Here is a 21,387-nt window from a genome sequence, read left to right on the forward strand (position 1 = left end):
AAAAATTTTCCTTAAAAGAGAAAATATCCATGCTTCCACATTCAGAATGAAATGACATACAACTGAAAATTGTATTTCTTAAATGTGGAATATCTACATCATTGAAGCTAAAATAAGTGTTTGGTTTGAATCAATCAAATAACAGCAATTTAGCCAATGTGAAGTGCATAGGGGCTAATTCGGATCCATGCCAAGACTTATCCAATCCGGAACCTGTTTCCTGTCTCCTCTGAACAATGGCCTGCACCTCCACTGAGGGCACAGACCTACTGAATGGCCCCATGAACTCCTAAGGCAAGTCCAAATCTCCCCACAGACCCAAAAATGTATACATTCAAAGACATGGTTCAAGAGCACAAGAGGGAACACGCATCTCAGTTAGGCTGCCTTCTCCCAAAGTGATCACATCGTACGCTGCCTCTACACGGAAACTGGGCATTCACCACATCCTTCGCTACTGCCCACACGAATAATTTATTTTCTGCCAACTGTTTTATTTACACAATAAGTAGCTTGTGTCCTGCATTCCTTAGCCATCCCCAAAATATAATTCAATGAGGAGAAGCAAGGAAATAGGATAGTAATATGTTTGTTTATTTTTTCTAGGTGTGAATAAGAAATAACAAACCAGCTTTTCCTTTAAGAAACTTGTAAAATACCAACTTTCTTCAATGGGTAAAAGAATATTGAAAATTAAGGAGACTCTTTAGAAAGTAAGAAATCTTTGGAATCATAGGTGCCAGGAGGGGGAACTATATAAATATATAACAAAGGAAGGTAAAGGACATTCTGACTTTTTAAAATGGTTTCTGATAAAATAAAAACCATTCCAGATCCGATCATTTATTTTATCTGTGGTTCCCAAATCTGAAAAGCTCTGAAAAAATGAAAGAAAAAAAATCCAAGTATGAAGCGAACTCCCTTTACTGGCACAACCTGAAGCAAACTGGCAGAGGGTTACTTATATAGTCTTTATTTATCCACTTTAGGGTGAGAATTTCTTTTTCTGCAGAAATATCCATGTGTTTGTATAACACTCCCAGCAACCTCACTGGGAGTGTTACACAATCTATGATACATGCAGTAGGTCTTACCTTTCCAAAATCCACCCAAATATCCGATATCCAAAACACCTCTTGCCCCAGGGTTTGGATAAGGAATCTTCTAAAGAAAGCTGTTCAGGTAGAACATTTTCTATCAACTCAGCATCTGCTGCCCAGAATCCTGAGACAGTGCCTTACCTCGGTTTGAAGAATGGCAGCCCGCTGTTCTTTGGCAGTAAGCGACTCTTTAAGCACTTCAATGTGTTGCTTGCAATCTGAATTTTGATTGCTAAGGGTTTCAAGCTTTGTTTGTAAGGCAAGAAGTTCTGATTCCTTCTTTGAAAGTTCCTGCTTCAGCTGATCAATCTGTAAAACAACAAAATTGGAAGAAATTAGAAGCCACAGATACTACTCTCTATTTGAAAACTACTAATTTCTCTTATATTCCTTTCGTGTGTGTGTGTGTGTGTGTGTTTTCTTTAAATGACTTATTTCTTTTTCATAGTTGGTGATTATTATTCCAACAATGCAGGTTTGATGAAAAAGATGGTCCTGGGAGTCACACAGTCTTGGGTTCTGGGGAGGCTCTGCAAATGTGGCGGAGAGTGTAGGAAGCCAGAAAGGTAAGGTCAGCAGACAGCCTTCCATCTTCCACCCACTGAGAACCAAGGCTCACAGTAGAAAGAAGGCTTCCCGGCCAAACCTACTATTCATCTATGAAACCAAACACAATTCACCAAGATCCTCAGAAGGGAAAACAGGGAGCTAATGAAGGTACTTCACCTAAGACATAACCTGGACCTTCTCTACTATTCCATGCTGGAAACAATCATTCAAGGGCATTATTTGACAAAAGAGAATTCTCAGCACCCCCCCCCCCGAAAAAAAAGTATTGGAGGTGTTTCGTTTGCTTATATTAAATACTGAGGAAATACAAAAGAAATAAAATATATATAAAGTATAAGGGAAAATAACACAAGTAATAGCCATCATTCAATTCACCAAAAAAGGTTATTAGAATTATCTGTGCTCCAGCCCATTTCAATCTCCTTCTTTCCCCCTTCAGAAATAATTCCCACTCTAAATTTTATGCTGATCATTTTCTTGCTTGTCTTTTCAGTTCACCATGTGTTTTTTTTTCCATCTGTAAATGATATACCATTTAGTTTTACCTATTTAGGTTTTTTAACTTTGTTTGCAGTGTATGTTTTGTGGGATTTTTTTTTTTTTTACACGTTAGGCTTTTTTCTACTCAATCTTATGTCCTGGAGATTAAATCGTGTACTGTACAAGCAATTTGTTTGTTTTCATTGAAGAACAGTATTCCATTGTAAAACTTCACCGCGGTTTATTTGTCCATTCTGCTGCTGATAGACATTTGGGTTTGTTTCCAGGTGTTGTTGGTTTGTTTTTTTTCCAGGCTATTCTGGCCTGGCCAATGTGGCTCAGTGGTTGACTGTCGACCTATGAACCAAGAGACCACAGTTTCATTCTAGATCTGGGCACATGCCCAGGTTTCAGGCTCGAACCCCAGTGGGGGAACTGCAAGAGGCAGCCTATCAGTGATTCTCTCTCATCATTGATGTTTCTCTCTCTCTCTCCCTCTCCCTTCCTCTCTGAAATCAATAAAAATATATTTTTTAAAAGTGTTATTCTGAACATTCTTCTATATATCACCTGGTACATACTGGTATAGTAAAAATAATCTAAAAGTTACATTGCTGGACCACATAGTATACACACCTTCAACTTCACTAGACAAACAAATGTTTTCCAAAGCAGTTACATTAATATTCATAGTCACAGGCACGGTGTGTTCATCACTCCACAGCTTTGCCAATCTTATGTCACCAGCGTTCTGCATTTCCGCCTGCAGAAGGAATGGCAGCCTCGGCCTCCTCCTGCTGGCAGCCAGCCACTGTGCTAGAAGTCAGCTATCCTACAGCCGCCGTGCTCCGAGGAGGCCATACCAAACACACAGCGGGCAGAGAAAGACAGAGAAGCTGGTGGAAATGATCATTCCTTTTGTCTTGTTCCTGATCATAAAGGGGAGAATTTCAATGTTTCACCATGAACGCTCGTTCATGTTTGTCTTAGCTTTTTATAGGCCCTCTTAGGTTTCAGAAAGTTCCATTTTATTACAACTTTGGAAAGAGTTTTGTTCTGTTTTTTAATCCTCACCCAAGGATATGTTTACTGATTTGAGAGAGAGGAAGGAAGGGAGATGGATGAGTAGTTTCAGTCTTCCATATTTTGATCTTTGAATCTGCCTCATCTGTTAATCACTTAAAGGTGGGTTAAAAACACCTACTTAATGGTGAAATAATAAATTCTTCCCTATAGTTCTACCAATGTTTAGCTCTAAAAATGGTTTCTTTATCTTAATGTCTACAAATTCATTCCTTTAAATGTTATGAAATCTTTCATTAGCTGCATTTTTGATAGCTTTATTGAAATATAATTTACATACCATAAATTCACCTCACTAAAGTGTACTATTGATGGTTTTTAGTATTTTCACATCATCATCATGGTTGTACATGTGAATCATCTCAAAATAAAAACCTTTCCTCATCTCAAAATGAAAGCTTGAAACCATTAGCTGTCCTTTTCCATTCCCCACCCTCGACCCACAGCTGTAGGCAAACAATAATCTACTTTCTGTCTCTATAGATTGGCGTATTCTGGGAATTTTGTATAAATGGAATCACACAATATATGTACTTTGTGACTGGCTTCTTTCATGTAGCACAATGTTTCAAGATTCATCCTTTTTATTGCTGAGTAATATTCCCGAGAATGAATACAGCACATTTTGTCTATCAACTCACCAGTTGATGGGCACTCATGTTGTATCTATATTTTGGCTATTATGAATAATGCTGATATGAATATTCATGCACCAGCCTGGGTGGGCATGTCTTCATTTCTCTTGGGTATATACATAGGTGTAGAATTGCTAGGCCATGTGGCAACGGTATGTTTAGTATTTTGAAGAAATCCAAAATCATTTGCCAAAGTAACTGTAGCATTTCACATTCCCACCAGCAATATATGAGGGCTCTAACTTTTTCATACTCTTACCAGAATTTGTTATTGTCTGTCTTTTTCATTATAGCCATTATGATGGGTATAAAGTGGTATCTCATTATGGTTTTCACTTGCATTTTTCTAACTAATGACACTTAGCATATTTTCACATACTTATTAGCCACTCATATATCTCTTTTGGACAAATATTATGCTTTCTAAAACTGTTTCTTTGTCTTTTATGGATTTTTTGATACAAATAGATAGGTTTCTTCCTATTTCTCCTTTTTGGGGTACTTTGAGCCTCCTGATTGTGGATTGGTACCTGTCATCAGTTTTGGAAAAGTATCAGCTTTTATTTCTTCAAATATGAGTAGTGATCTACTACATCTTTCCTTCTGGAACTCTGATTATACTGTTAATTGACCTTCTTTTTCTATGTATCTTAACTTATCTTTCATGTATTGCATCTTTTTATTTAATTTATTCTGCTCTATTTTCTAGTTTATTAAGTCTCTCTTCTTCTGTGACCCTCCTCTGTGACAACTTTGTAGTGATTCATTGAGCTTTGAAATTTGCATTTTTATTTCCCATTTCTAGAAGTTCTCTTTAAATTTGCTTGGTATTTTAATTTATTTTTAAATATATATTTTATTGATTTCAGAGGGGAAGGGAGAGGTAGAGAGAGAGAGATAGAAACATCAATGAGAGAGAATCATTGATTAGCTGCCTCCTGAATACCTCCCACTGAGGACTGAACCCACAACTCAGGCATGTGGCCTGACTGGAAATCAAACCATGACTTCTCGGTTCAAAGGTCGAGGCTCAACCACTGAGACACACTGGTAGGGCTAAATTTTCTTGAAATTTTTATAGTCTCTCGACTTTTATTTGTATTCAAATACCTTCTTTTATTTATTTAAACATATTAATCACATTTATGTCATAGCGTTTGTCTTAAAAGTCCAAGTCCTAAAGTTCTTGCTACCTGGCTCTGCTATCTGTTCTTTCTACTGACTCACTTACGGTGGCTTGCTTTCTTGCAGATTTTCTAATTTAAAAAAATATTGTGCCTTCATTTTTTTTGGTAACTTTATCTACAGAAATACTTTGCAGCTAAGTTAGCATGCAGCCTTCCAGAGCAGTTACCTCTGCCAATACCTGGGGCCCTACCAAGCAAGGACCCCTTTAAACCACATCCTCTACTTGAAGATTCTGGATCACCTCACACTGCACATCCGTGCAAGAGCCAGCTGTGGGTATAGATTCTCAGAGATGGTTTTTTCATCTTCCACTTGGCTCAAAGTTTTAAAATATATACTTTTCCCTGGAGTCCCCAGTCTGAGTGAGAGGAGAGTAGAATTGGGAGGTTATTTCTGGTTAAACCTCACACTGAAGGGTGATGCTGTCCAGGATCCCAGCCTTATGTGGTGTGGTAGCAGAACCCCTATTTGACTCTTCATCTTGAGCAGGCCCAGGATTCTACCTCTTTTCTTAAATGTCCCTGTGACTGTGAAAATCAAAGCTCAAGTTCACCTGTCTAGCAAAGACTAACAGGAAGATATAACCAGTGCTCTACTGATCACTCCAGCTCCCTACTTTGGCTTAGTTTGGGCCCTTGTGATTCTTTCTAACTTGACAGTTCACAAGTACATTTTTATTTTATTTTCTGTATGTTTTAAATTTATCTTTATTGTTAAAAGTATTACTGATGTCCCCCTTTTTCCATGTGTACCTCCTCAGGGGAAATATGTTCTAAAATACATTTCACCCAGCAATTTTTGTTGTTTTCAGCAACTAAAACTGGCATAAATAAGGACCAAGCTACTGACAATAACTGCTGAGCATGAACCTGAGTGAGATGCTTAAAAAGAAGTGAGACCATCTTCAGAAGTGTTCAGGTTGCACGATTTACTAGAAAGGTTTATATGGAAGGAGATTTCATTCTCAGGGAGAAGTCAGACTGATCGGGGGGCAAATAGGTTGCATCGTTCTTGCCATATCGAGAGGTTTCGTAGTGGCTGGCCGAAAGGTAGTCTTGAGAATGGTTCCGAGTTTGCATGAACGTTCACTGGGAGAGAATCATGATTGATTATCAACATACTGTGGCATGTGTAAGCAGGTGGTGGCACAGCTCAGGTACGTGCAACCCATGAGCTACACTATTATTGTCATAATCTAATCATGTGAGTTGATCATTTTTATCTGGCATAGAGAAAGAAATTCTCTCTCGCTCGCTTTCTTACACACACACACACACACACACACACACACACACACACACACAGAGTGTAAGTAGAGGGGAAATTGGGGTTAGTATTACCTAAAATTACAAAAGAAAAATATCTGTTGTGATCAGCAGTCTTCTCAGGGGATTTGGCTACAAATCACAGGCAGTTGACCTGACAGCACAGAATCTAGTTGATTCCACATATGAAATTTATTTATCTGAAAATAATGCTAAAAACAAAACTTTCAACTCTACATGCCTATGCAAAGATGATGCTTATAGTGAAAAACCCAACCTGTGCTAACTTCTACAAATATTGGAGTAGAAATCCACTGTGAGAGTGGGCTATTGAGAGAGAAATGTGAATGAAATTAACTTGATCGACAAAATGGTATTTTGGTAATAGAAAGGAAGAAAATGGGAGGTTCTGCATACACCTACTTTATTCAATAAAAACAGACTGATAATGATAAAACTCTTTCAGTCTATAAATATTAAATACACAGTTGCTTTAAATAGCTTTCAGACTATCACTGCCATGAGATGAATTTTAAATAAATATTATATGCAGACAATAACAGAAAAAGACTTTTCTAGAGGGAATATAGTTATGGGGTAAAAAAAACACATTCTTCCATAAAAATATGCCTTTGGCTTCTTTTATAGCCATAAACTCAATAAAAATGGAAAGTGATGCAATCGAACATACATGAGAACGGAGGAGGGGGAAGGCTGTCTGGGTGATGGCAAGAAAAGCCCATCGGAATTACATCCGCGCTTTGTATGGAGTCCATGTGGACATCAGGCACACTTCATCTCGTCTGAAAGCTCTTCCACCGCTTAGATCTGTGACACAACCAACACCCTGAGAAAAGGACTCCGCCAAGGAAAACAGCTTCTTTGTCACTGCAGATATGGCCCTCGTGTGTAGCAAGGGATATGCGTGTTATCATGCAGTTTGGGTTATGAGGATTGTAATCCATCAGAGATTAATAAGAAAATGGGTTACAAATTCCAAATAAAGGAGGGGGGTGGAACACCACAGACTGGCGTCTTGGGCGAACTCTGAAAGCAGAGGGAGCAGCTAATATAGAAGCACTGGGATCGGTGGGTGAGAAATGTGTTAGATGAGGAACAAAGCCTTGTACAGAACGAGGGATGCCATCCCTCTTTCCCTACCAGAAAAACGTTTATTTATGTTACTTCCCATTGTTAAAGGCTTAACAGTGCTCCTGAAAGTAATTCATGCTTTTCACAGCCTCTTAGTTCTGCCCTCACAGTCTGATCCCTCCAAGCTCTCTGGGGAGGCCTGTTGGGACAAGGGGGATTCAGGGGGGTGGGGGAAGAAGGTGTAGAAATTGAAGTTTCCAACAGGGAGAGTGGTGCAGCCATCAGGTATCTCAGAGCCTCGGTACTCAGGGATAATGTGCAAGTGCCAAAGGGCTTACAAGACGCCAGAATCTCCATCCAGGACTGTGGCCAGCATCCCTCTGCCTTCGCACAGCTGAGTTTCTGAGATCTGCTTTTACATTTTTGCAATTCACCTTCCAGCTTTCCAGAAATGTTACATCATAGTTTTTCTATGACATCACATTAACAAAAGAAATTTAGGTCTTCACTGCTGCTTAATTTAATCACTGAGCTTTCAAGAGTCCCTACCAGTCCCAGGATCTGCTCAGCATCAAAATAGAGGTGCACGCCCTTTCACGTGACTATTAAAATACTTCCTTTCCCTCCAGCCTACATGCTTGACTCATCTTAATAATTAAGCAGAAATTCCTTTTCATACCACAACATTGGAACATTGTTTCTATGTCAAATTTCACTGAAAAAGTATCTTCAATATAGTACTTCTATATCTAAAAATGCATTTGTATATAACAATTATTATTAGCTGCCTTTATTATCTATTTGGAGCAAATCATTACAGATTGAAATGGAGACTGATTTAACCCTTTGCACTCGCTTTTTTTTCTCGATTCCTTTATTCTAATGCTAACCGTGTCGAGTCACACTCGACATCCGAGTGCAAAAGGTTAAGATCCTGCACTGTTAATGAAAAAGAATCAAATGCTGAGTCAGTTTTATCAACAGTGAATCATAAAAACAATTTCCAGTTAAAGAGTATTTCAAAAATATCAGCAAATGAGAACATGGATATGTGAACAATATTAGGGGCTATTTTTTCATAATCAGGTTGAGTTTATCTTGTCATTGTTTTTTAAAAAATAGAAAACTCCTGCCCTGGCTGTTGTTGCTCAATGGTTAGAGCCTCGGCCCACTCACTGAAGGGTTGTGGGTTCAATGATGGTCAAGAGCACGTGCCTGGGTTGCAGGTTTGTTCCCCAGCCCTGGTTGGGGCATGTGCAGGAGGCAACCAATCAATATGTCTCTCTCACATAGATGTCTCTCTCTCTCTCTTTCTCTTTCTCTCTCTCTCTCTCTCTCTCTCTCTCTCTCTCTCTTCCTCTAATTCTCTCTCTGCCCTCTCTCCCTCCCTTCCACTCTCTCTTAAACAACAAACAAAAATAAATGGGGAAAAAAAATCCCTTAGTGAGGATTAACAAAAAAATAAAAAATACTAAACTTACAAGTAAGCATGACAAAACACGCTTTGACATCTGGTAACGAAGTACTCAGGTCAGTCAGCACCTCCAAACCTGGTCTTGCACACAGTGGTTATTCTAGGTGCCTCTCCAAAAGCTCCTGGTAAAGGAGAACCTTTCTGGGCCACTTTTAAGTTTTCCACACATTCATTACAATCAGCAAGAAGAAGGAACAATATTTAACTGCAATTTTAAGCTTGGTTTCCAAAGAATGTGAGTCCCCTCCTTATGCAGCATTTCATAAAGATGTCTGAAATATTCTACCATGACTCTTTGAATCTTTATAAACCATTAAAACAAAAGTTTGTAAAGTCAACACTCCTAGCCTCAAATCTAGCATTTTCTGTGAGTTGGGATCCAAAGTCCTTTTGTGATTTCCATTTCTATCACTGCCTCAGTAAACCCGGTGACCTTAACAATTACTTTTCTATTTCCCAAGTGAGTTTCAGAGCCTCGAGGATTTATAATTTAAAATTCTTTCCTGTTTTGGAAAACCTGTCATTTCACATAGATTTGAGTTCTTCCTACTTCCCTATCTGTGTGAAGTTGGGGGTGGGATGATATTTTCACTTATCCTTCTAGGTTTTCGCTAACATTGATTTAAGTCTGCATTCTTCATCAGACTTGTCATTGCTGTTTTGACAATCTGAATATTTAGACAAAAAAATACTAACACCTCTAAACCTAAACAACCTGCCTGCATTGCTCTAGCCAGAAGTGAATTCCCCTCCCATCAAATCTTCAGGGTAGTGTTGTTTTGTTTGTTTGTTTGTTTTATATTTTTATTTATTTCCAAGAGGAAGGAAGAGGGGGAGAGAGAGAGAGAGAAACATCAGTGATGATAGAAAATCATTGATCGGCTGCCTCTTGCACACCCCCTACTGGGAATCGAGCCGGCAACCCAGGCATGTGCCCTTGATCAGAATAGAACCTGGGACCCTTTAGTCGCAGGCTGATGCTCTATCCACTGAGCCAAACCAGCTAGGGCATTCCGGGTAGTGTTTTGAGTATATTTCTTTACTACGCGGTCAATATGAATGGACGGAAAATACTTTGAACATGCACTATTTTTAGTGGGCCTCAGTGGCTAGCTCAGTGCCATGTGCTAAAAACAATGTTTAACAAGTCTATGGGGACTGCAATACTCAGACTCCACCAATGACAGCTTTATCCATCCATACAACTCTGCAAAATTAAAGAGTTCAAGAGACCCCCAATGGTGACGCTAAATTGTTCTGTCAATGTGTGTAACCAACTATTGCAAAAATTAACTCCTCACATATCTGTGATGATTTGACAAGCAATAAATATAGTCATGTAAACTTTGTTAAAAAATTGTTCAAATAGGCAACAATGAACCATAAAATATGCTAATGATCTGATTTTAGACACTATCAGCCCATGCCTATCCAATTTCACAAATTCCGTGATAAATGGTTTAGCCACTGGAATCAGTGCACACAACCTAAGGGATCCCAAAAGCACAAGGCACAAGCACCCGGGACTACATGTTTAGCGATAGCTATGTCTTAACAGAACTGCTAGGCCATTCCTAGGTTAAGTAAGGAATCAAAGTAGAAGAAAAACAAGTAATTGAAGTAATGGTACGAAGTTTGAGCAATAACTGTTATGGTTCAACCCAATAAAAACATTCTTTCAATTGAGAAAATATAAAAAGATAACTCTTAGGGGTATTTTTTATCTAATTTTTATCAGTCTGTAAGGGATATGACATTATAAGAACTCATTTTAATTTTATTTCTTAGAATCCCTTGTCCCCATTAATCAAATTAAATACAACATGTATTATTATTATGTTTGGTTATACTTCAATAATAATGGGTATAATTATGAACTGTGAAAATTAATAAACAAAACCTCATTTAAAATGGAGTCGGGAGACTAGAAAACTGTCATGCACGTGTAGACCAACTGACCCCGAGAAGAGGAGACAAGCCTTGCATCTCTGACAGGAAGCAATGCCACATTACTACCACAGCAGGAGGAAGGAAAGACTCCTCCTGGCCCTGGAGCAGCTCAGCCAATGGGAGGCTGCCATAGCTCAGCACTGAAAAGTCACTGTACTTTGAACTTGCAGTTTCCTCCAACAGCCCCTCCCAAGTCCACAAAACTCCTCTCTTTTGTTTCTCTGTATGTGTGTGTGGTTTACCATTAGACCGCATGTCCCGAATTGCAGTTCTCTGTTGTTCCTTAATAAACTATTTTGCTGGAGAAATACCAGGCAGTGGATTAAAAGTCAACAGCTTTTTTTTTTTAAGCCAAGAACTTAAACTACCTTATTTCATGTAATCCTTTAGGACAACCTCGACAGTGGGTGGTGTTGCCCCCATTTTATAGAAGAGAAAAGTGTGGTTGGGTGACTCTAGCCACTCCGCAAAGCCATGCTGCCAGCAAGGGCAGGCTAGAGACTCCCCAGTCTGCCTTCGCCCTCAGCCTGCACTCTTGCCACCCTGCTCCATAACTCCCTACAATCATTCTTCTGGCCTGACCACATTGGGAACCAACCCTTCAAAGTAAGTCTCTCAGACAACTGTGGGCCAGTAACAGTCAGGACTTATTTGCTGAAGACCATAGAAATGCTTTATTTACCTGGACAGGAGTCCATGGTGTGAGTGAAGTTTACAAATTTCATGGCAGTTTTCGTTATAGTAGAGGCTTGCACTATCTCCCACCATGCAATGACAGGGAAGGGAGGAAAGGTTTTAGCTGAAACAATCGTTTTCCCCCAAACTTATTGTGTTCACTCAGATCTGTGCCTCTGGTCTTCATTCCTAGAGAAATTTGGTCATCATCTGCAGGCCACCCTGCAACTGTGCTTGCTGCACCTCAGCTTAATGAATGCTCTGAGAGCGAAGGACTGCAAAAATGAAACCAGAAGGCAGGGCTGAGCAGGAAAACCTATTCTGCATTTTGTGGTGGTCCCTGAAAGGAAGGGGTTAGATTCAAACCCACTGGACATTATCCTTCGCATATCTCCACTCCTTGATCCACATTTTTATTCATAATCTCAATGTCAACTTACAGGTGGAAAGTTGGCAGAATTAAGTACAGTTTTTGTTTTTTCTCTTGGAAAAAACACACATATGTACACACAAATACATATGAGGTGAAGCAGATGCTAGATATTATTATTTCCTCTCTATAATTTGCAAATGTTCTGCAATGAGTATGCATTTATTTCACAACTTATAAAAAGTCAATTATCATTTAAATACTTTTTCTCCCTACTCCCACTGCTTTCTCACAGAAATATGCATTATTCGTAAATCTGCTACATTTTATAAGGCAATAAAAAAGAGTAAAATCTAGATCAAGAGCAGGAGTATTTAAGAGCAAGTGGTTGAAAACAATTTTTTAATTGGTGCAGTTATTATTTTCAGAAGCAAAATGATTTAAAGACAGTAATAGATAAAAGCACCTCAAAGTCTTATTAGACCTATTTGGACTATTCATATAGTCAATAATTATATATATGTAAAAATAATAGATATTCAGGTGCATGGTCCATTTGTAGCCCAGTTCAATTTTGAAAAATATAAGACAAATTTTTCAATACTAGCAATATGAAATAAATTAATGAAACATGTTACTATAATAATACATAAATATTCCATTGCAACAGATAACAATAATAATAATGACCACTGTCAACAACAATGCCTGACATTTGTAGGGATCAGACTAGGGACTATGTGCTTTAAATGCATAATCTCTTGGGATCATAAAAAAAAAATGATAGCGGCAGTTTTCTTTTTCTTATCCCTGTTTCATGGATGAGGAAACTGAGGCTTAGAGAAGTTGAATAATTTGTACAAATAGTAGCATTTGGGACTCAAAGTCAACTTTTGTCTTAAACACTATACTAAAACCTAAATGTCTTCATATCATTCAAATCAGTTAAGTTGACTTCTAAGATCACCTTTTGAGAATCATCTTCTAGGGATGGACTCAAAATGTGGTAATGAAACTTTTTAAAATAGTTTTGGAAATTTAGAAAATTTGGAAGTGAGAGGACTATTAAAAAGTAATTTTAATTCCCAAGACAGAGCAACAACAAAGAAACTCATTAGAAAATCCTGAACCCCTGTGTAGGTGGAATTCTACAAAGGTTTTCCCTGATTTCTTTTTGGAATCTATGCATCTGAACTAAAATTTTTGCATTCCTCTTTCTTGTCCATATATTTCATGATATCATATAAAGCAGATTATGTATTTGGGAAAAGAATGTAAGTAAACCGTAACTTTCCAGTCACACTAAGAGTATAAAAGTTTGTAACTCTGGACCATACCTTAGTTTTCATGAACTTGGAGTGACTTTTGTAAACCTCTATTTGTTTGATCTCTTCTTCACGGTCCTCAGTGTTCAGCACACCATTGGCTTTTAACATCTGGATCTCATCCTCAAGATCCCTTATGTTTCGCTCCAATGAAGCAATTTTTGTGTCCTGTTTGTGAAATTTAAAAAAAAAGAAAAGAGAAAGAAAGAATTGTTTTTAGTGTTATCAAAACAGAATTTCAGATAGGAATTTTGGTAGTAATACATTAACTATGATGTAGACATAGCCGTGAATTCAGAACATTTTTTTTTCACTTCTAAGGAACGTTTATGGGATTATTTTTTAAGCTCCTAATAAAGATCATGTCTCAATAGAATACAGAGGTACCTAGATACGTTTGCCTAATATCTGGGAATCAAATTACCAAAGCAATAGTGATAAAAGTGAAAATATCATTTAAAGTGGTCACATTTTTAATTTAAGATATAGTTTACCACTGTATATTCTTAAGTCTACTTGTAAACATAAAAACGGTGTGTTCGTGTGTACATTCTGTGGCTGGTTTTATAAGGCATGCTTGGAATTTGACTGTGAGAGAAAAGGAAATTAAAATCTACTAATGGGAAAAAGGATTCTCATCTAAAATGCAGACATAAGTGAAATTAAATAACTGAAACTTGACTTAGTATGACTGATACACTAAATATTAAAAGTTTTATAGTAACTGGAAGTAATATATCACAACGTCATGATTTATTTGGCAAGCTGTCAGCTCCTAGCATTGCAGACACATTACTACCTTGAAGGGTATTTCTAACCAATTGATTTACAGTAAAAAAACAAAAACAAACAAACTGAGAATGTAGGATTGAGGAAAAAAACAACCATAGAGAATTTTTTAAAGGAAATGACAATCTCTGTACACACTATAGAACATAATAAGAAATGAAGCATTAGAAAGTAGAGAAGAGAAAGCTCTTATGGGGGGTGGAAATCATCCCTCAAACTTGATTATTAAACTCAAGTGAATCTTGTAAATGAAACATGTGGAAAATTTCACTTTAAGTTTTTCCACAATCACCATCTACCTGCCATTTAATTGTATAGATTCCAGGAGCTTATATACATTTACAACTGAATATTAATTTAAAACAAATCACCAACTCATTTCTTAACAATTCTTTAAGAATATAAAAAGTTAAAAGTTCCAAAATAAAGACGATGAATAAGCTATTCAATTCATAACTAATTCATTAAAAGGACTTATCAACAAATGTGTCCATCCTGACTTTGTGACCATTTTCTATTTTATTTCCCTATATTATATGCCTGAAACATGTCTCCTGTGGCAATATAATAATTGTTATTGTTGTTAACATTGTCATCATAGTTAAAAGGAAAACAAGGATCGGCAAGAATGACTTATTGAGCTCCACTGTCTATGTGCCAAGATCCAAGTGCTCGAAATGCTGGAGAAACTTCTATTAATTCTCAAAAAAAAAAAAAAAAATCCAAGAAGATGAAATAAAGAAATTCTGAAATTTGCAAGACTATTAAGGAATGGTACATTCTGCAGTATTCCATTTCCTTTAAAACATATTTACTGCATTTTTTTTAGTCACAAAAATAATACACTTTAAACTCATTGAAAATGGAGAAAATCCCCTCTGACATCATTAATGTTTTTACATATAGCCTGCCAGGCTTTTTTATTTTAGATGCAATTTCTGGAAGTCTAGTATACTTCCAGTTTGAGTGAGGGGAGTGTTATGGACTGAACGTTTGTGTGCCTCCAAAATTCATATGTTAAAGCCCTAACTAGTAATATGATGGTATTTGGAAATGAAGCCTTTGGAAGGTAGTCAAGGTTAGATGGGGTCATTAGAATTGGGCCCTTATGATGGGATTAATGCCCTCAGAAGAAGACACACTAGAAAAGTTGTGTGTTGTGTGTGTTTTTTTAAGAAAGGGTTCTCCCATGCAGGTGCGGATTAACAGAAAAAACAAAAACAAAAACAAAATAAATGGCAAAGATTAAAGACAAAGAGAGAATCATAAAAGCAGCAATAGAAGAGCAGTTGGTTGCCTACAAGGGATCTCCCACAAGACTGTCAGCTGATTTCTCAACAGAAACTTCATAGGCCAGAAGGAATTGGCACAAAAATATTCAAGTGATGAAAAACAAGGACCTATAACCAAGACCTATAACCCAGCAAAGCTATTATTTAGAATCAAAGGACAGATAAAGTGCTTCCCCGACAAGAAAAGGCTAAAGGAATTCATCACTATCAAACCAGTATTACAAGAAATATTAAAGGATCTTCTTTAAGAAGAATAAGAAAAAATATAAATTAAAGATACGAATAATAAACTGGCAATAAATATATATATATCAATAATTACTTTAGCCCTGCCCAGTGTGACACAGTTTGTTGGAGCATCTTTCCATACACCAAATGGTTGTGAGTTCAATCCCTGGTCAGGGTGTGCATAGGAAGCAACTGATAGATGTTTATCTCTCACATCAATGTTTCTCTCTCTCTCCCTTTCCTTCTATCTCTTCCTTTCTCTCTTTCTAAAATCAATGGCCATGGCTCTAGCCAGTTTGGCTCAGTGGATACAGCGTCAGTCACATGGACTGAAGGGTCCTGGGTTAGATTCCAGTCAAGGGCATACACATGGGTTGCAGGCTCAATTCCCAGCCCTGGTCAGGACATGTGTTGGAGGCAACCAATTGATGTATCTCTCTCACACTGATGTTTCTCTCTATGTGTCTCTATCCCTTCCTTCCACTCTCTCTAAAAATCAATGAAAAAATATCCTTGGGTAAGGAGTAACAAAAAAATAAATAAAATCAATGGGCATGTTATCAGGTAAGGATTTAAACAAAATACAATTACTTTAAATGCAAGTAGATTAAATACTCTAATCAAAAGACATAGGGCACCTAAATGGATAAGAAAACAAGACCCTTCATATGCTCTCCACAAGAGACTTCAGATCAAAAGGCACACACACACTGAAAGCAAATGAATGGAAAAAGTTATTTTATGGGGGGGGGGGGGGGAAACAAAACACCTGAGGTAGCAATACTTATACCAGACAAAATAGACTTTAAAACAAAGGCTATAATAAGACATAAAGAAGGACCAATCAATTCCACTTCTGGGTATTTAACTGAAGAAACCCACATTACTAAATTGACAGTACATATGCATCCATATGTTCATTGTTGCATTACTTACAATAGCCAAGATATGTCAGCAACTTTAGTATCCACCAATAAATGAATGGGTAAAGAAGATGTGGTACATATATACAATGGAATACAACTCAGCCATAAAAAAGAATGAAACCTTGCCATCTGCCACAGTATAGATGGACCTAGGGGATATTGTGCTGAGTGAAATAAGTCAAACAGAGAAAGACAAATGCATATAATTTTACTTATATGTGGAATTTAAAAATAAACAAACAAGCAGAATAGAAACAGACTCATAGTTACAGAGAACATTTGAAAACTTGCCAGATGTAAGGGCATTCAGGGGATGGTCAAAAAAGGTGAAAGAATTAAGAAGAACAAATTGGTAGTTACAAAATAGTCATGAGATGTAAAGTACAGCATAGGGAATATAATCAATAATATTGTAATAACTATGTATGGTGTCAGATGGAAGCTAGATTTATCAGAGTTATCACTTTGTAAGTTATATAAATGTCTAATCACTGGGTTGTATACCTGAAACTAATCTATAATTTTTTTTAAAAAGGGTGTAATATGCTAATTAGACTGGACGTCATTCCAGACATCCTTCCGGACAAAGCAGAGGCCAGAGGGAAGCCCTGGTCTCAGGTGCCAGAAGGAAGCCGGTGCCGGCAGCCAGGGGAAGGAAGGCCTACTCTTGCATGAATTTTGTGCATTGGGCCTCTAGTATACTATAATTTATACATCAACTGCAATTGAAAAATAAAAAATTATTTTTAAAACATTATGTTTTTAAGCCACCAGTCTGTGGTCATTTTGTTATGCCAGTCCAAGCTGACAGAGGTAGGGAGTCATCCTTTGTGACTCACTTGAGCTCTGAGACATGAGAACTCCACATATAAAAAGAGCAGCAATAAGAAAAAGGCTATTGAAAAAGAACCTCTAAAAGTTCACAAGGGTGTTGTTAAAAAACAAGTCATTTTAAACATCCATGTTTTTTTCTGACTATAAAATTGAGACATGTCATTGTAGAAAACTTAAAAAGCTATTGATAATTACAACTGTCCACAATCACATCACCCAGATATACCCATTAACATCTATATGCCCTTGAAAGCCTTATTTTATTTTTACTTTAAAACATAGAAATGATAAATATCAACATGACATAGATTTCTTCCCTTTATTGAGATGTAAGTTGACTATTGATGAGATGTACAAATATCTAAGTAGAATATTTATGAGTTACTGTAAGTTAAGTGTGAAAGAAAGGGCCAGCGTTTCTGCTTTTCCTATATAAAATCTCCTGGAAATTCAGACCCGAGTCTAAAGTGACCAACCATATTCATATGTATGTATGTGTGTATGTATGTATATATGTACACATATACATGTGTAAATGTGGTGTGTGTGTTTGTGTGTATGTGTGCTATGATTCACTTTGTAGTCCTCACATCTTATACCTTATTTTTTGAATAACGCTTGATAGTATTTCAGGGTTCGATCATGTAGACAAGGGAAGAAGACTCCTTCAGCCTTCCAGTCAATACTTGATGCTTTAGTTAGCAATGACCACAACTGCCAATTTCAAAATGGGTTAGAAGGAGCTTCCGCTGGACTTTAAAAAACCACACACTGCTAAAGAAAGATCAGACTGAGGTAAGATAGAAAATATCTTAACACAGAAAACCCTCTTGGCCTATAAACATCTGAGCTAAAATTTCATCAAATGGTGAATCACATTAACTTTTACTAATTTTCTTAAATTAACCAACAACTTTCCTTTTCCTTACAAACTTCTTTTTCCCTTTAACCTTAAGGTGTCCCAAAACAGAAGGAAGAGGAGAGGGAGGGGAGTGGGTATTGCAGAAGTTACTTTAATAAGGGTCTATTTTTTTCTGTTCTGACAAATATTGATATTCTTACATAAAAAGTCAATTTCAAGGGCTGTAGAACTCACACCTGAAATCATGAGCATATAGAAAAGGAGGTAGGAAAATATTATCAAGATCTAGAGAAACAGGTACAACATACATAGATACATAAGATAGTGTATTGACGGTGCCCAAGAAGATAGTCAAAATTCTGAACCAGAGGAAGACAAAAAATAAAAGCAAGTGAAATGTCAGCATGTCAACTGACTCACTTTGAGGAATTCAGGGAGAGAAATGTTTTATTTTTTAAAAATCTCTAAAACTAGGTAAATGACTAGAAAGATACTTATGTTTAAGTAGGGCTATGAAAGATTGAAACTACTTCACAAGTCCTGATGGCTCAATGTGGCACATAGATGGATCCTGCCTTTCAGAATAGATACCAAACGCACATCCTATGTAATAAAAGGCTAATATGCAAATTGTCTCCTCGACAGGGCTTTCAACGGGGAGTTCGACCAAGGGGCGGGACCAACCAGCCAACCACCCGCGGCCCCTCCCCACAGGTGGACCCCACCAGTGCACGAATTAGTGCACTAGGCTTTCAGTGTTCAATAACCCCCGCATTGATCTAGAATAGAGAGAGAAAATTAAATAACAACATACTAGTAGGCTGTAACATCATGAAAAGTAACATTTTAAAAGATAGAGCAACATTTTACTCCCAATTACCAAAGATTTCTTCATCTGAACATCTTCAAATATTATTTGTAACTGATATTTTTAAATTATATATTATGTAGTGATTTTCAAATACTCATCTTGATTATGTTTCACAAGTAAGCAAGCTCTCGAGGCAGAGAATTGTGGGCCTTCCTTAGAAATGGGGAAAGTGAAATACAACACAGAACAGCCTCCACAGAATCCAAACACTCTGTGAAAAGGGGCTCCCAGGGTCAACTGCCTTGGAAATGCCTGTTGGGCATTCCCAATGCACATCAGCTCTGAAGTACTGAATGCTCTGGAAGTACTGCTGCCAATTATTCTTTTTTCCCAGTGTTACCCTAAAGGAGTCAATTCTTGGGGAAGAAATTGGGACTTTAATGATCACATTAAGCTCATGGTTATATACAAAAGTGAAGAATCAAAACAATAATTTGGATTCCTCAAGGGAAAACATGCCACGATGACCCCCAATTTAAAATAACTGGGGGGTTTCAATATGCAAATCACCTTGTCAGCATCTGTCACTCAAAAGTGGTTCACTGAGTGCCCACTCTGAACCCCAGCAGGTGAGAGAACAGACTCCCTGCTCCTGGAACGCAGCGTTTCCTGTCTCAGGTGGCATTCTTCACAATCCTGCGATAAGACAACCATGCAATTGTTTTGCTTTTACACTATTTTATGGTTAAGGACTGTAAAACTGTGGAAAACAAAGTTTAAGGAGAAAAAAATGTGTTTGCTTCACTCCCCACTAGTTAGGTAAAAAATATCTGAATGGAGTGTCTCTTTCAAATAATTTCTTCCCACATATTCATAAAACATACTTGTAAAAATTTGATATATAAATTGCAGATCATAACTCCTACTTAAAGATTCATACCCAAGACTATTTTACATCTATCATTCCAAAACTAATTGATGGGAAACTAATAAATAAGCTACTGGAATTGAACCCCTAGTAATGAACTACCCAATGGGCCCAACTTGCTGATTCTTAAACCAGCCATGAATATTAGCACCAGCCCATGAGCGCAGGAACTATAGCAAAGAGGATGGAAGTCAGGTGGGAAGGCTGAAGTAAGTTTCTCTCTGCTTTATCTTTCTGTCCAAAATAATCTCTGGATTTTTCTAGGACATGGTCTGCTATAGTCGATAGTAAACTTAAACACAGGGAGTTATCTCTTTCCTTCAACAAATATATATTGAGAATCTTTCGGGTACCCATCACTTTGCCAGGTGTGTGAGATCTCGACAAGATTCATAGGCATCCTTCTCTCTCTAATAGGGAATATAGTCTAGATCCCTGTTACTCAAAGTGTTGTCCACAGACCAGCGCCATTGACATCAGCTGAGAGGTTTGTAGAAAAGCAGAATATCAGGCCTGAACGAAGAACTACTGAATATAAATCTGCGTTTCCACAAGGTCTGAGGGTGAGCATGGCATTCTAAATAACTGCAGGCGTCCAGCATATCCAAGGGGCAAGACTGACCAAAGCAGAAGAGACCAGGACAACTTTACTGCCCAAGTATATTTAGAAAAGTCTGAACCTAATCTCAAGAACTATCCACCTTGGCCTGAGTGTACAGAAACCCTGGGAGTAAGCTTTCTGGAGCATCTTTGCCAGTCAGGATGCCTTTATTGCCCTTTTCATGTTTGTCAAACATTACATTCCCCTTATACAGCAAGAAGCCGATTTCAATTCCTCTCAAGGAACTGTGAACACTGAAATGGTGAGTAGGGGGAACATCCAAAAAGCAACATCATTTAGTCACAAAAAGTAATAATTATGTTCTTGCTGAGTGTCACATTGCACTTTCCTTTCAAATACAGTAGGAATTACTGGTTTCACTTTAATATCAGGCCAAGAAAGAAAACACTAGCAGTTTTTACAAAGCATGGAACTCACTGTGATCACATATCGGTCTACGGACGTTGATCAACAAACTTAGGGCCAATTTGGTTTAAAGAAGAAGACGTGATCTAATGTTCAGGAAACGTCCCTACATAATTATATTACACTTTATTTAGAATAAAATTCTAGACTATTATTACTGGATACCACAGAGGTTCTTGAAGTCTTAAGCTTTAGAAATCATCTACTTGTAGTTGCAAACATAACTGAACAGCCCTTGGTCTTAGGCTATCTGAGTAATGCCCTTCCTTTGGAAGGATTTACTGTGTGGGATTAACCGCGGTTATGAGTATGTGAGGCCAAGTGAAGCACTGCAGGGAAAAAAAAAAGTCGGCTTGGGCATAAGCCATGTTAAGAGAAACAACAGAAAACAGAAAAATCAAAAACGTGTCTTCTTGGGCCTTATCAAACTGTAAAGAGATGATGACCTAAGTTAGAAGATGACAGGGGACATGCTGTTTTTTG

General features: G+C 37.5%; 1 protein-coding gene across 1 annotated transcript in view; it reads right to left on the reverse strand.

Moving 5' to 3' along the window:
• Positions 1–21,387, reverse strand: part of ERC2 (ELKS/RAB6-interacting/CAST family member 2) — an 877,079-nt gene that overhangs the window by 582,188 nt on the left and 273,504 nt on the right. Inside the window, exons 5-6 of the mRNA XM_028152806.2 lie at positions 13,220–13,375; positions 1,242–1,409 (exon numbers count right to left, since the gene is read on the reverse strand). Of these exons, the coding sequence (XP_028008607.1) occupies positions 1,242–1,409; positions 13,220–13,375 (324 nt within the window). The remainder of the gene's footprint in view (positions 1–1,241; positions 1,410–13,219; positions 13,376–21,387) is intronic.

The sequence above is a fragment of the Eptesicus fuscus genome, chromosome 18 (assembly GCF_027574615.1).
Source record: "Eptesicus fuscus isolate TK198812 chromosome 18, DD_ASM_mEF_20220401, whole genome shotgun sequence".
Taxonomy (NCBI): domain Eukaryota; kingdom Metazoa; phylum Chordata; class Mammalia; order Chiroptera; family Vespertilionidae; genus Eptesicus; species Eptesicus fuscus.